General features: G+C 32.3%; 1 protein-coding gene across 4 annotated transcripts in view; it reads right to left on the reverse strand.

Annotated features, from left to right (window-relative positions):
• The window catches only part of LRBA (LPS responsive beige-like anchor protein), a 791,030-nt gene that overhangs the window by 177,749 nt on the left and 599,912 nt on the right, over positions 1–13,369 (reverse strand). For all 4 annotated transcript variants that reach the window (XM_087866503.1, XM_045798851.2, XM_045798849.2 and 1 more), the window contains 2 exons: positions 12,817–12,932; positions 8,281–8,393 (listed from right to left, as the gene is read on the reverse strand). In XM_087866503.1, the coding sequence (XP_087722629.1) occupies positions 8,281–8,393; positions 12,817–12,932 (229 nt within the window). The remainder of the gene's footprint in view (positions 1–8,280; positions 8,394–12,816; positions 12,933–13,369) is intronic.

A 13,369-nucleotide genomic window follows, 5' to 3' on the forward strand; every position in this document is an offset into this window, starting at 1 on the left:
TTGGTGTTCTCAAATAAGAAACCTCTCTGGTATAATTTCTCCAAAGTATATACTTCTTCCCTTTTGCCAAGATAAAGGAAAAAGTGGTTGGATTTTGGAAAGAAGTGGACATAAATGCAAGTATTCAATCTAAAATACTCTTTCCACTTATACCTAAAGTCTAGCAGTTCACTGACAGGGACAGATCTGAGACCCCAGCCTTAACACCTGGAAAATGTGTGACCTTGGAGAGTTCCTTAACCTATGTCTTAGTTTCCTTATTTGTAAAATAAAGATATTAACACATACCTTATAGTATTGTTGAGGGGATTAAAGGAGATAGCATATATAAAATGTTTGTTTACATAGGAAGGCACCTACTAGGGCTTCCTCACAGCTAACAAATATGTTCTAAACTTTTCCCACATCATTCTTCTGCTGATTAGACTATAAACTCCTCAAGGCAAGGGATATAATTTATACCAAAATCCCCAACATCAATGTGGCATATAACAGCATCCATATTTGATGCCAAGATTAAAATACTTTAAATATATTTTATCAGCCAAAAAAAAAAAATCCAAGCAGGAGGTAATTATTAATTTCTTTCTCTGAATTTACATTTAAGAGCCATAATTTACTGTTGTAAAATCATAAGGTTTAAAAAAAAATCTGAATTCCTTTGGTTTGACTGAAGCCTAATAAATTAAAAAAAAAAAAAGAAAAGGTTATAACACCTTTCATATTTAAACAATACTCTCCCCCCCCTCTCCCAAAAGAGTGTTCTTTTCCCTCTGTGACATCTAGATGGTATACTGATTCCTGGTATATCTGTTACAGAACAGGACTAAAAGGACTGGCATTCGTCAGAAACAGCACTTAAAACTTAAAGAGATAAAGAAGTGCTGTCTGATCAACAACAGTTAAATGTCGGTAGTCAATTCCAGGTCAAGATGAAGCTGTATATTAAATGTGTGTGTTAGGGAGAAATATCTCACATATAAAAATACACAACCAAAGGGTAAAAGATAAATGAGGGACACAGAAGGAAAATCACCTACTTTTCCTTTAAACAAAGAAAGAGAAGTAGTAACAATAAATACTAAGGACAAATAATGGCTCATCACAAATAAGTAAATTCTAGAGAGTTTTGTCATTCAGTTCTCTTAGGTTATCTGAGAATTTACTCTTTCGAAAAATTTTGATCCAGACTAGGGCATCGGAAACTGCTAGTTTAACAGAGTTGTGAATGGTACAGCATTATAACATAGGTTGAAAAAAAAACTATGATTTATCAGGGCTTGGACCAAAATTTAAAATTCAGTTTGAAGATATGATCATAGTAAATTCTCCTTGAATTCCTACACTGCAAGGAAGAATCAATCAGGCAATCCTAGTGCAGGTTCATTTTCCCCTAATGTTTACTTTTTTTGTTTCTGCACTCTGAACCAAAAAGAACAGCTTACATTGCTCTTGCACTATACAGCTGAAAAATGGATGATATTTCTTTTCCCTCAATCTCAAACTCTCTGTTAGGATTTTCCTTCATTTTAAGAATGTAAGTTCTAATTTTTAAAAAATAAAATACTTGCTTATACCTTAGCCATTCCTGCTTTTTTACCCCAATCTTCAGTTTATTTTTTTAGTAGGACAGTAGTAACTACCTTGTTCTTTTGAATTTCCAGAAACTAAGTCTCTGGCACACAATACTATTCAATAAACAAATGAAAAAATACATGAATACTCAAATTGTAACATCAGGGATTCAATGGTTTTAGCCAAACATTCAGCTTTTTCATAAACCAGGCTTAGTCAAAAACCTGGAACAAACACACTAAGAGGAGCATCTGGACAAGCTTTCCTTTTTAAAGCAATGGAACGTTGGTTACATTTTACCATGTATTTCAGCATGAGAGGTGAAATGCAACTTGACAAAATAACATTAAAACAGACTCAGAAATTGATGCCAAAAATAGAGGCAGTATAACACTCTGCAGTACTTCTCAAACATTCTGGGCCCAAACTTTAGTAAGAAATATGTCACTTTAAACCATAACCCAACGCGCACATGTACACACACACACACAACTTAGGCCAAAGATCCATACATAATGTACACTGATACTTCTATTTTTTATGTTATCCTATGTCATTCTATTCATTTTTTCTCTGTAATATCTATTTATTTTGAGTGTAGTTGATACACAATATTACATTAGTTTTAGGTATACAACTTAGTGATCTGACGAAGTTTATACATTATGCTAGTTCGCTACAAGTGTAGGTACCATCTGTTCCAATATATCGTTATTATGGTATCATTGACTAAATTCCTTATGCTGTGCTTTTTATCCCCATGACTTATTCATTCCATAACTGGAAGCCTGTATCTCCCGCTCTCCTACACCCATTCTGTCCAACCCCCACTCCCATCCCCTCTGGTAACCATTAGTTTGTTCTCTACATTTATAGGTTTGGTTCTGTTTTTTGTTTATTTGGTTTTTTTTTGTTTGTTTCTTTTTGTTTTTTTTTTGTTGTTGTTGTTCTATATTCAATACTTTTCAAATTTTTCTATTCGTTTTTTAAAATGTTAGTTGTAAGCTGCAGTTTGAAAAACATTGACTTAGTGTTTAAATTCCGGTGCTAGCCACTACCTGTGTGACCTCATACAACTTGCTTAACTTCACAATGCCTCAGTTTCTGTCTCTGTAAAAGACAGTAAATAACATGACCTACCTTATAAGGGGTTTGTGGGGGTTAAAAAAAGTTAACACATGTTAATATACTTAGATAAGAGCCTGACAAAAATAAGTCCTCAATAAATATTAGTTAACGATAATAAAGTGGCAAAATCCCACCTTTTGAAATCTATAGCAAAGTTTTCATTTGGAAGCTAATGGTTATCAACTGCATTTCAATGTAAGAACAAACTCACTTTTTAGAATAGGTATTCAGGTTATGGCACATATACACATTAAATAATTCAAAAATAATTATGTGGATCAATTAGGAGAGAAATAATTGCCTCAGATTATCTGGGTTTTCCTCTCTTAGAAAATTGCTTTACACAATCAATTTCCTACTAAGGGGGAGAAAAGAAATCACGGTGGCAAAGAAAATCTTTCTAATCTACAAAGAAATCCCTGATGCTGAAACATTCTGCCATAATAATTTGTTTTTATGATATGACATACTGTAAATATGTTTCTAATTATAATTTCTTACAAAGAGAGGACAAAAAGAAAATACTCATTCCTATCTCTCCCAAGGAGGTTGTCAAAATATAAAAATCTATGTATATTTGTAAAATATAGATTAATGTCACTTCCCAGCCCATGCATGTTTACATCTGTCTTCTCATCAGTCAGAACTGTAGACCAGTGACTAAACAACTGGGAAAGTGAAGGAAAAAATCAACTTCAATATTCATTCCTACTTTTTTTCAGCTTTGAAAGAATAAATTAAACCATTATGTTAAATGAGGGCTTTCTCAAAACATACATATAAAAATTAATTTTCATCAGATTTTCTGACTACTTGATCTTCTAAACAGACTACATTCGATCTTCTCAACAGACTTACAATACTACTATGAAATTATTATAAGGAGATATTGTGCATAAAATGAAAGTTTACACCTTCAAGAAGACATTTTTTACATCTTCCATTGAACCCTTTTCTTTTCACAAAGAATGATCAGAAAAATAATATAGAAAAAAGGGTGTTGATTATATTAATTCAGCTTCAGAAAGAAAATTCCTTGTGCAACATGGAAGAAATTACCAAGTAAAATTGCAGCTTTGTACCAAAGCTGATAAAACTCCTCTGAAAAAGAGTACTGAGAAAATTAAATGGACATAAATATGCATAAATAATTGAATACATTTTAAAGCCAGTCAGGGTACATAATCTAAAGAATGGGGATAAGATCTGTTTACGTTTTAAATTAAGCTTTGCACAGAATGTTTCTATAATTTCACAAGTTTATTTAAACAAATAGTAATGTTTGGTAAATGAATACTATGGGAAAAAATTTAATATAATTCTCTTATAATCATTATTCATACAGATACAACTCAACTTATGTATGAGATTTATCACTGAAATATGCGTATAAAGAGATATCTGAAAACTGAATCACACTGTAGACATTATGGAAGATTTTAATGCCAACAGGAATGAGATACTTTTATAAAGTAAATAATTACTACTACTTTATACATGCAAAGCACAATTTTCAAAAATCTAACATGCTTATTTCACTTAAAATAATGTAGTTAATTCCAAACTCACTTATTTCCATCAATATTTAATGAAAACAATTAGTACTAGAATTCCATTTTCTTGAACTTGAATGACTTTTTTAGCATTTGAACTACTTCTGCTTTGTAAGTTATAAGATATGTGGTTGAGTGTTAGAGCTTCCCACTTCTTCCTGGCCCTGCTAAATACACTACTATTCATTATTCAACTGTGTGTCCTTCAGTTCTTGTTGAAAGCATTCTTAAGTATTCTTTCCTCAGCCCAAAGTATAAATCTCTCACAAAATCTCACAAAACATAAAAATGGGTACCACTACTACAATTAAAGGCACTAAATCATCAAAATTATATTTTTATGCCTTTATATAGTGGATACGAACATGTGTGGGTAAACTAATGAAAGCAACTCCTTAAAGGCCCACTACCAGTTTTAGAAATCTAACAAAACAAAAAGAGCAAAATTACTATTGGTCATCTGGTGGGGCATAAAAACAGCCTTATTTATCATATACAGAATATAAATTACAAACACATTAGTTAAAACAGTATTTTACCCACCCAACAAAAGTATTTGGCAAGTTCTTTAGAAATATTTGTAACATATAAACAAAATTCAATTTTAATAAAGGATTCTATTTAGCTGGCAAATAATCCATTATGGCATTTTGCTGATACTATTTGAATGAATTTTCATAATGAAAGAAACCATACAGCCTACATTTTAAAAAAATGGAGGCTTTCCTCTGGTCATATAAGATTTTCAGTGGAATAGAGAACCAAGATGAGAGGCAGAGAATAGAAGCAGTTGGCAAAGAACAGTGGTAGGAGGAGGCAACAGGGTTACGGGAGCTCTTGTTCAGGTACGATGATGGCAGAAGACAGACATACAGCCTCAGCAGAAATATCCAAATAGCCTCCCATTATCACCATTAGTAACTGTTCTATCAGGACAGAAACATGCACCCTGTCCACAATCCACCTTACTACCCACTGGATCTTGAACAGCCTACCAAAAAAAGTCTTTAAAAAACAACAACAAAAAAAAACCATCTTAAGCTACATCCTTAAATAGAAGTCCAAACTGAAGGACTAGTTTAAAAAAATTTTAAAAAGGTAATCCTTCTAGAACTCTAGAAAGGTTATTTATTTAAATGCAATTTATTTTGTGAAGAAAATTTAACATCCTAACAAATTAAATGAGTGAAAATGAGATTTTTACTTTTATGTACATAAAACTGAAATAATGGAAAGAGAGTAGGATATAGTAGACTGAGAATTAAAGAGCTGGCAAGTTTTTATTATTGACCTACTGCATGACTCACTATACAGGTCAAACTAATACACAGTCCTTAATTATCCAATTAGAGTTTTACAGATTCCAGTGAATACTACAAGGTCTTAGAACAAATATGATACCTAAATGTAAGTAAGGCTTTCTTTCTTCTAAAAAAACAAGAACAAAATCCCCACAAAACAAACATTTATCCATTTATTATTCCTCATTGTCAATGGATTACCTAGGAAATTTTGCTATTCTGGTCCAGATTTAGCTGTTCTTGGTTATACTCAGTCATGTGTTTGTTGCTGGCTTAAGATGGCCGCTGATGGTACAATCTGGCCATCCTCCATGTGCTAGCCACATCTCTCTAGCAGGTCAACCTGGCCATGTTAGGGGCATGTTCTCAAGGTGATCACAGAGAAGCAGAAGAAACAGATAATTCTAGAACTGGGCCAGAAAACATAAGGGTTAAGACTGGAGCACACAGTCAGACCAGACAGCATGGAAGTTATCAAAGACTACTAAGGTGGTATCAAAATGACTCAGGAGCAACTTAAAGAAGCTCTCTGTGGACAAGAGCAGGAACAACTGAATGAACATCAATGAAAATAATAATTACAATGGACTGAAACGTCAAATACATGTAAGTCTGTGAATTCATAAAGATGTTTTTTAAAAAATTAGTTAGATCCCATTGGAAGATTTTAGGAACCAGTCCCTGTTTTGAAAAACGATATAAAAAGAGAAAAAAAAATCAAATTTTCATTTTGCCTTTCCAATGCAATGTACCACTGAATAACCTAGTAGTAGACGAAAGGAAGTATCTCTTATAAATGATTCTCAATAATAAATGAAATTAAATGAGAGAATGTAAATATCATGATTTTGCAATAATTACACAACCAGTGAATCCAGGCATTAAATATCAATGGCAACTAACATCACAAAAGAGAAGGAGATATGACATACCATCTGAGAGAAGAATGCAAAACTTCCTATGAAGCAGTCTTGCCACAAAAACCCAATCTGAATTCTATCAACCTGGACCCAACTACCAATTTATAAGAAATACAGAAGATGGAGAAACCTGTTAGACTATTCCACAGGGATGCAATAAGCAAAATCCATACTGTGAGAAAAGATAAAAGACAAACTATGTTTCTTCAACTAATAAATTTGAAAGAAAGAAAAGATGAAAGAGAAACCTACAGAATAGACTTAAGACTTAATCAGTATCAACTGACTGCACTGTGTGGTCCTTATTTGAATCCTGATATGAATAAACACACTAAAAAGAATTATGAATGTTATAATTCAATTGGAAATGTGATACTTACTAGGCATTTGATGATATTAAGAAATTATTGCTAATATTTTAGGCTTGCTAATGGTATTATGGTTATGCTTTAAAAAAGGGACCTTAAAAATAAGTATATATTGAAATATTTATAATAGAATGATACGATGTCAAGGATTTGCTTCAAAATAATATGAGAAAGCAGAATGAAAATGAATATAAAAATAAAATAAGAGTAACCATGAGTTGATCATTACTGAAGCAGGGTTACTGGTTGATGTAAACTTATGCTAATTTGTCTATTTTTGTACATGCTTGACGTTCTCCACGGTAAAAAGCTAAAAAGAAATATAACCTTATTCTATATTACAAAATGATGATTCAGGATATTCTATTTATTGATAATCTAGGACAGAAAAGGAAAGTTCTTGAAGAACCTAAGATATGGGAAAATACTTAGAAAGTTAAAAAACAGTGTATGTATGTGTATGAGTATATAAATATAAAATGTAATCATTCCTCATTGATACGTAGTTAATAAGTAGTAATTTTTGCTTATTTATATGTTTTACATTTACACAATCGAATATTAATATTTTATAACTTGGGGAAAATGTCATATATATTTTCTCATCTAACACATTTAGTGAATGGCAGGCCCGTGCAAGGCATGAGAGACATGATGGTGAACAAGAACTCTCTCTTGGAGTTCAATGGGGGAGACAAAAAGAACCAAAACAAGTAGGTAGAAGAATATATAAAATGCAGGATACTTTAGGTGCTATGAAAGAAAGAGAGAACAGAATATCAGGGAAGGAAAAGAGTAACGGTCTCCATGAGGAAGTGACCTACAGGACTACAGTCGGCCACTCACCACATAGGAGATGAACATTAAATGCAGAGAAAGCAAAACTCTGAATTGGGAAAGAATAATTCTGCATTCAGAATAATTATAAGTCAGAAAAGGTTTAATTATTGGATTTATATCATTCGAAATTAGATTTAAAGAAGTTTCATTTTGTGGTAGTGAGGGACGGATTAGACAAGGGCAAGAGGTGGCAAAGAGATCAGGTAGGACACCTGGAGTAGTGTAGAGGTACTTGTCTTTTTATACAAGGGCTGGTGAGAAGTGTCCATAATTTACCAATATGTTTCATCAATTACAAACACCCTTTAAAGAAGTTAATATTTCAGAATAATGTCTTCCTAAATGTATATAGAAAAAAGAACACAACTGTAAATAGTTTTAACTGTTACCAACTTTATCATGCATTTTTCAAAAATCTTCAAATTCTAAATTCAATTTTAAATTTCATTTTGAGAAAGTGAAAATACATTTAAAAGTGTATTAAAGTTACAGTTATATTAAAAAGACTTTTAGAAAGTAATGTGAAAATTAAAGATAATCAAATTCATTGTGATGTGCAAGATAATTTTATTTCAGATGATTCCTGAAAAATTACCTTGGACAAATCTCTGAAGTTGCTTGGCAAGGTAAGATCAAGTTCTTCTGATTCATAATTAGTGATGACCCAGGGAAACACTGGATACTGATTTAAGTCATTGTAACTCCGTCCTGAGAGAGAAAAAAGAGTCATTCCGTTTAGAATAATCAAATGAAATGATAACCAGACTCAGGAATATCATTTGCTAAAAATAATAAGAACTTAACTTTTTGAGTGCCAGACATTGTTCTCAGTGCTATACATATATTATTTGTTTTGACCCTATAATAAAACTATGAAATTATTATCTCCATTTTATGGATGAAAAATTGAAGCACAAAAGGTTGAAAACTTGCCCCAAACCATGTTAATTAGTAATGTTCAAACTACATTCAAATCCAGATATTCTGGCCCCAAGTTTATGTTCTTATAAAATACACTCGACTACTTTTTATTACTTGAAACCTGCACCAAACAAGATATTCTTTATTAACACTTAAAAAAACTTTTTAATTCTCATAGAGCTTTTCCAAACAAGAATCCTTCCTCCGCCATTAATTAAACAACCAATCAACCAACTAATCAACCAAATACAAGCGACTTAACCTCTCTGGACATTCATTAGTCATCTGTAAAATGACGGAGTCGTACTAAATAACTCTAAAATTTCTGTGACAGCTTTCAAATTCTATGATACTTTGAATATAATGCAAAGCGTCATCAATGTTGGCTTCGCCCCACTCCTAAATGCTGCCACATACTCTTCTATACTTCATTTAAACTAATGACATTCAATGAGACATTTAGGTCTATTAAAAATATGAATAAAACCAAAGGATTAAATAGCCCTTCTATATATATACAGCAGTTTTCTGGATATCATCACTTTAGGGAGGCAGCAGAGTAGATGAAATCATTGTTTCCAGAGCCAAAACACTAGTTTTTGAATCCCAGCTCTACTATTCACTAGTCTACACTCTATTTTTAGTTAGATTTAATGTGAACAGACTCTTTTGGCTAAAATATAAGGGGGACAAGTATATTAATATTGTTTGAATTCCTTTATATTGTGTATTCTATCATCTTTTCTCTTCCGCAAATATATACTGATGTCATATCAATATACAGTTGAATGTTATAGTTGTTCTTCAAACAGATCCTTGGGTACCTGAGCTTTCCCTATGATTTGATGTTTTTAACTTTATTTCACTCTATCCATCTTGAGGACTAGTGAAGTAAGAAGAGTTCTTCCTTGACTGAAGTGGAAACAGTCTTAACAAAGCATGAATAACTAGGATAATTTTAATTCAGTCTTCCTTGATTGACCTGGAAAGAGTCTTAACAAAATGTGAATAACTAGGACAATTTTAATTCAGAGGTCATTTTGTCACTACATATTTCTGTCAATTCTAAGTCTCCCCCAAAAAAGTAACCAAACTTAGCAGCAAAAACCATTCTACCTTGATTCCCTCCACCCATCTCTCTCCTTCTGATTGAGATGTTAGTAAACATGTTAGTAAAATCATCATTTTGCCCCGTCTGCTTAAATGATCAAATTTACTATATGTACAAAAAAAAAAAAAGAGTATGCACCAGCTCATTGTAAATAGACTTTTAGAAATTAAGTTAAACTCTCTATATAGTTATTGAATACCTACTGTCTGTCTTTTGGGAAATGTATCATGGTATCATGAGAGCCTGTATGTATTACAAATAATAGCATAAAAGAAATCTTAAATAACATGAGATTCAACCCCACCTTCTACTATATTTAAAAACTATCCAAAACAAATTACTGGCTCTATTCTTTTAAAAGAATATTTGGAGGATATATTTAAAAGACACTTTAAGCACAATTGAAGCTATTTGAGAGTAGACCATTTCATAAATGTTGCTCCCTAGTTATTATTATGCATTTAATCTACGTGCTAATTGACTTATCACATGCTAAATACCTCCATTAAGCTTGTTATGTAAGTTTTCTGTTTCTCCCTACTACTTAAAAATCCTTTCACAGTCACTACTTACATAATCTCTTTTAGTTCAACATAAATTCAAACTTTCTTCATTCCTTTCCCTCAAATGGCTGTGAGCTGAACATCTTCTTAACTGATAAAATTTAGACTTTTCAATGCGAACCCTTAACTTCCAGTTTTCATAACAGTCCCTCTCTTCCCCTCTTCCCTAATAGTGCCTTTATTCTTCATGAGCTGTAATTCCTTCACCTGAGCTCTTGAGCCCAAATCACTCGTAACTTGCCTCGTTAGTTTTCCTCTCTGTCCCTCTTTCATGGTTTCTCACCTTTGCCTTAATCCATTCTCTTTTTACTATTACACAAGAAAACGATAATACACATCTAATGTTCTCATTTCATCTCCAACCATTCAGTTCTTACAATCAACCTTTTTTGTTTGCTTTTAAAAATGAACCCCTTGAGAGTAGCCAACAAGTTCCCAAATGCCCAAGCTAAAGGCTTGGCCTATACTCATTGTTAATTCTCCCATACCTCTCTGGAACATTTGGTACAGGCAACCAACACCTTTCTCTCTCTTTTTCCCATTGCATCTCAAGACATTTGTTATACCTCAGTTTTCCTCCTCCTACGTCTAAAAACTCTAGGATCACTCATTCTCTTCTCTCCTTCAACTTTCCCTTTGTCTTCTTGTCATGGGCAGGAACATTCACCAGACCTTGTCTCCCTGCTTTCTGTATTATCTGGTTTGGTAATCTCAACACATTCTTGGTGATTTCTCATCTATGCAGAAATCCAATGTCCTATCTCCAAAATTACAAATACCGCCTTTGACCTATACTTCTAAAATTCTTTTTGATATCATAACTTGGATGTCTATCTAAACAGTAAAATCATCATCTTCCCCTAGACCATTTTTCTGACTTTCTTTCTGTTAATAGCACCACCATTTCCCCCATGATTCAGGCCAGAAGCCTGGAAACCTTTTCTGACACTTCTTTTCTCATTTACCCCCTACATTCAGTCAGCCCGATGTCAAATGGTTTGTACCTTATAAATCTTATGTCATTTAATCTATAAATTCCCACCGTCACGCCTCTAATGCAAGCTCTCATTATTTTTTTATATATAATTACTTCCTAACTGTGCTCTCTGCCTAGTTTCTCTCCATTCCAGTTTATCGTTCATTCTGCCTCCAAGATAACTTTCCATATAGTTCTAATATCACTTATTTGCTCAAAAACTTTCAGAAGTTGCCCTATGAATTGACTGCTAACTCCTCAAACTGACAGAAAATCTTCCACAATGTGTCTTCATATTACCTTTTTAGTTTTCTTTCTCATTATACCTTTATGAATATGTACTTTATGTGTGCACATGCATGTGCACATGTATAAACTATACCATTAGTTATTCTCTCCTGTATCGCACATTTTCCTACCTTTGTATGTTTCCTTATGTCTTCAGTTTTACATGGCATGACCTCTAATCTCTCAAATACCACCTCTACTAAAGTAATATCCATCCTTATATGAACATGAAATCCTTCCTGATTTTTTTCCTTACTCCCATCAACTGGATGAATATAATTTCCCCCTCTCTGACCTTTTAATCCTAATAGTACTTTGTATTTCTTTCATTGAATCTATAGTCCTTGCTTTAAAGTCATGTAAATGCTTGTATTCATACTTAAAATAACTTCTCTGAGAGCAAGCAACATGCCTTATTCTCTCTGTACTCCTTTGTGCCTCAGATATAAACTGTCACTTTGTTGAACTGAATCTCAAATGTCACACAAATACATTCTGTTTTCTTTATTCTTGTTATCACAAATGAAATGTACTGACACGCTTCTATTCCTTACTCTCTTTTTTAAAATTTATTTTTATTTATTTAGATTCAATTAGCCAACATATAGTATATCCTTAGTTTTTTGGTGTAGTTTTCAATGATTCATTAGTTACGTACAACACCCAGTGCTCATCACATCACGTACCCTTAATGCCCATCATTCAGTTACCCCATCCCCCACTCCTCCCTTTCCACAACCCTCAGTTCTTTACTTACAACCCTCAGCTTTAATGGGTGATGCTCAGTAATATTTCTTGATTACAGACCTTACAGAGGACCACTTACTCTTTAGATTTTCACATATGGGTCATAATATGGATATTCCTTTACTTAATATTTTACCCAGTTTTTTTTCTGTTACATTTTGTTTCATCATGTAATACACTTGATTAAGTTATTAAAAGGTTAAGTTGTATATGGTTTTTCATTTTCACTATTCCATAATGAATACATTCTTACTATATTAAATAGTTGTAAATTTTCATTATAGATTTTTGGAAAAAAGTGTGTATACCCATTTTTAATTTTTCAAGTAGCCAGCTGTTCATATGTAAAACTGTTAACTCTACTATCAAAATTACTCTTGATAAGGTACTCATGTAGTAACAATGAAAATAAAAGTAAGCTATTTATACTAATACTCAAAATAATCTAATAATATCACAATTAATAATTTATCATTAAAAAACAATTTATCACTTGAAATAAGTCAACATGTAAGGTCGTATTACCTGCTATTGTGTTGAGAAACATCAAATACTCAAAATTTGAAATCTCTCTATGCTGCCATCGCTGGGTCATATTAGAAGTTTTAAAAAGTTGACGTGGACTAGCTAATGAGATACGCCTGCAAAAAACAGGAATTTGATATAGAATCAATTACTACACAATAATAAATTATGAATATCTGTGCTTATTTCGTATATTTGACATACAAAATGGTATTTGTATATTCTGAAAAGTTCTATTCATGTTCTACTACTGAAAACAAGAAATATTTCAATGTATAACTAATGGTTAAATGATTTGGACTAGCCACAGGTCCATGATACATGTTCTATTCATTAAAGTAAGCTGTCATTACAATGCCATTATAATATCTAGGTTCCATAAATGTTGATCAATAATAGTATGATTAACAACTTAGTGTTTTACTGATATAAAAGGAATTATAGTAACTGAGAAAGATATATAAAATTGTATTCACATCTTTTTCTCTGTGTGGTTTTTTTGGTGTGTATTCATATCTTTATCAGTTTTAATAGTTCTCTTAAAGACATGTTT

Source organism: Ursus americanus, chromosome 13, assembly GCF_024610735.1.
Source record: "Ursus americanus isolate L20-20 chromosome 13, mUrsAme1.1.p, whole genome shotgun sequence".
Taxonomy (NCBI): Eukaryota; Metazoa; Chordata; class Mammalia; order Carnivora; family Ursidae; genus Ursus; species Ursus americanus.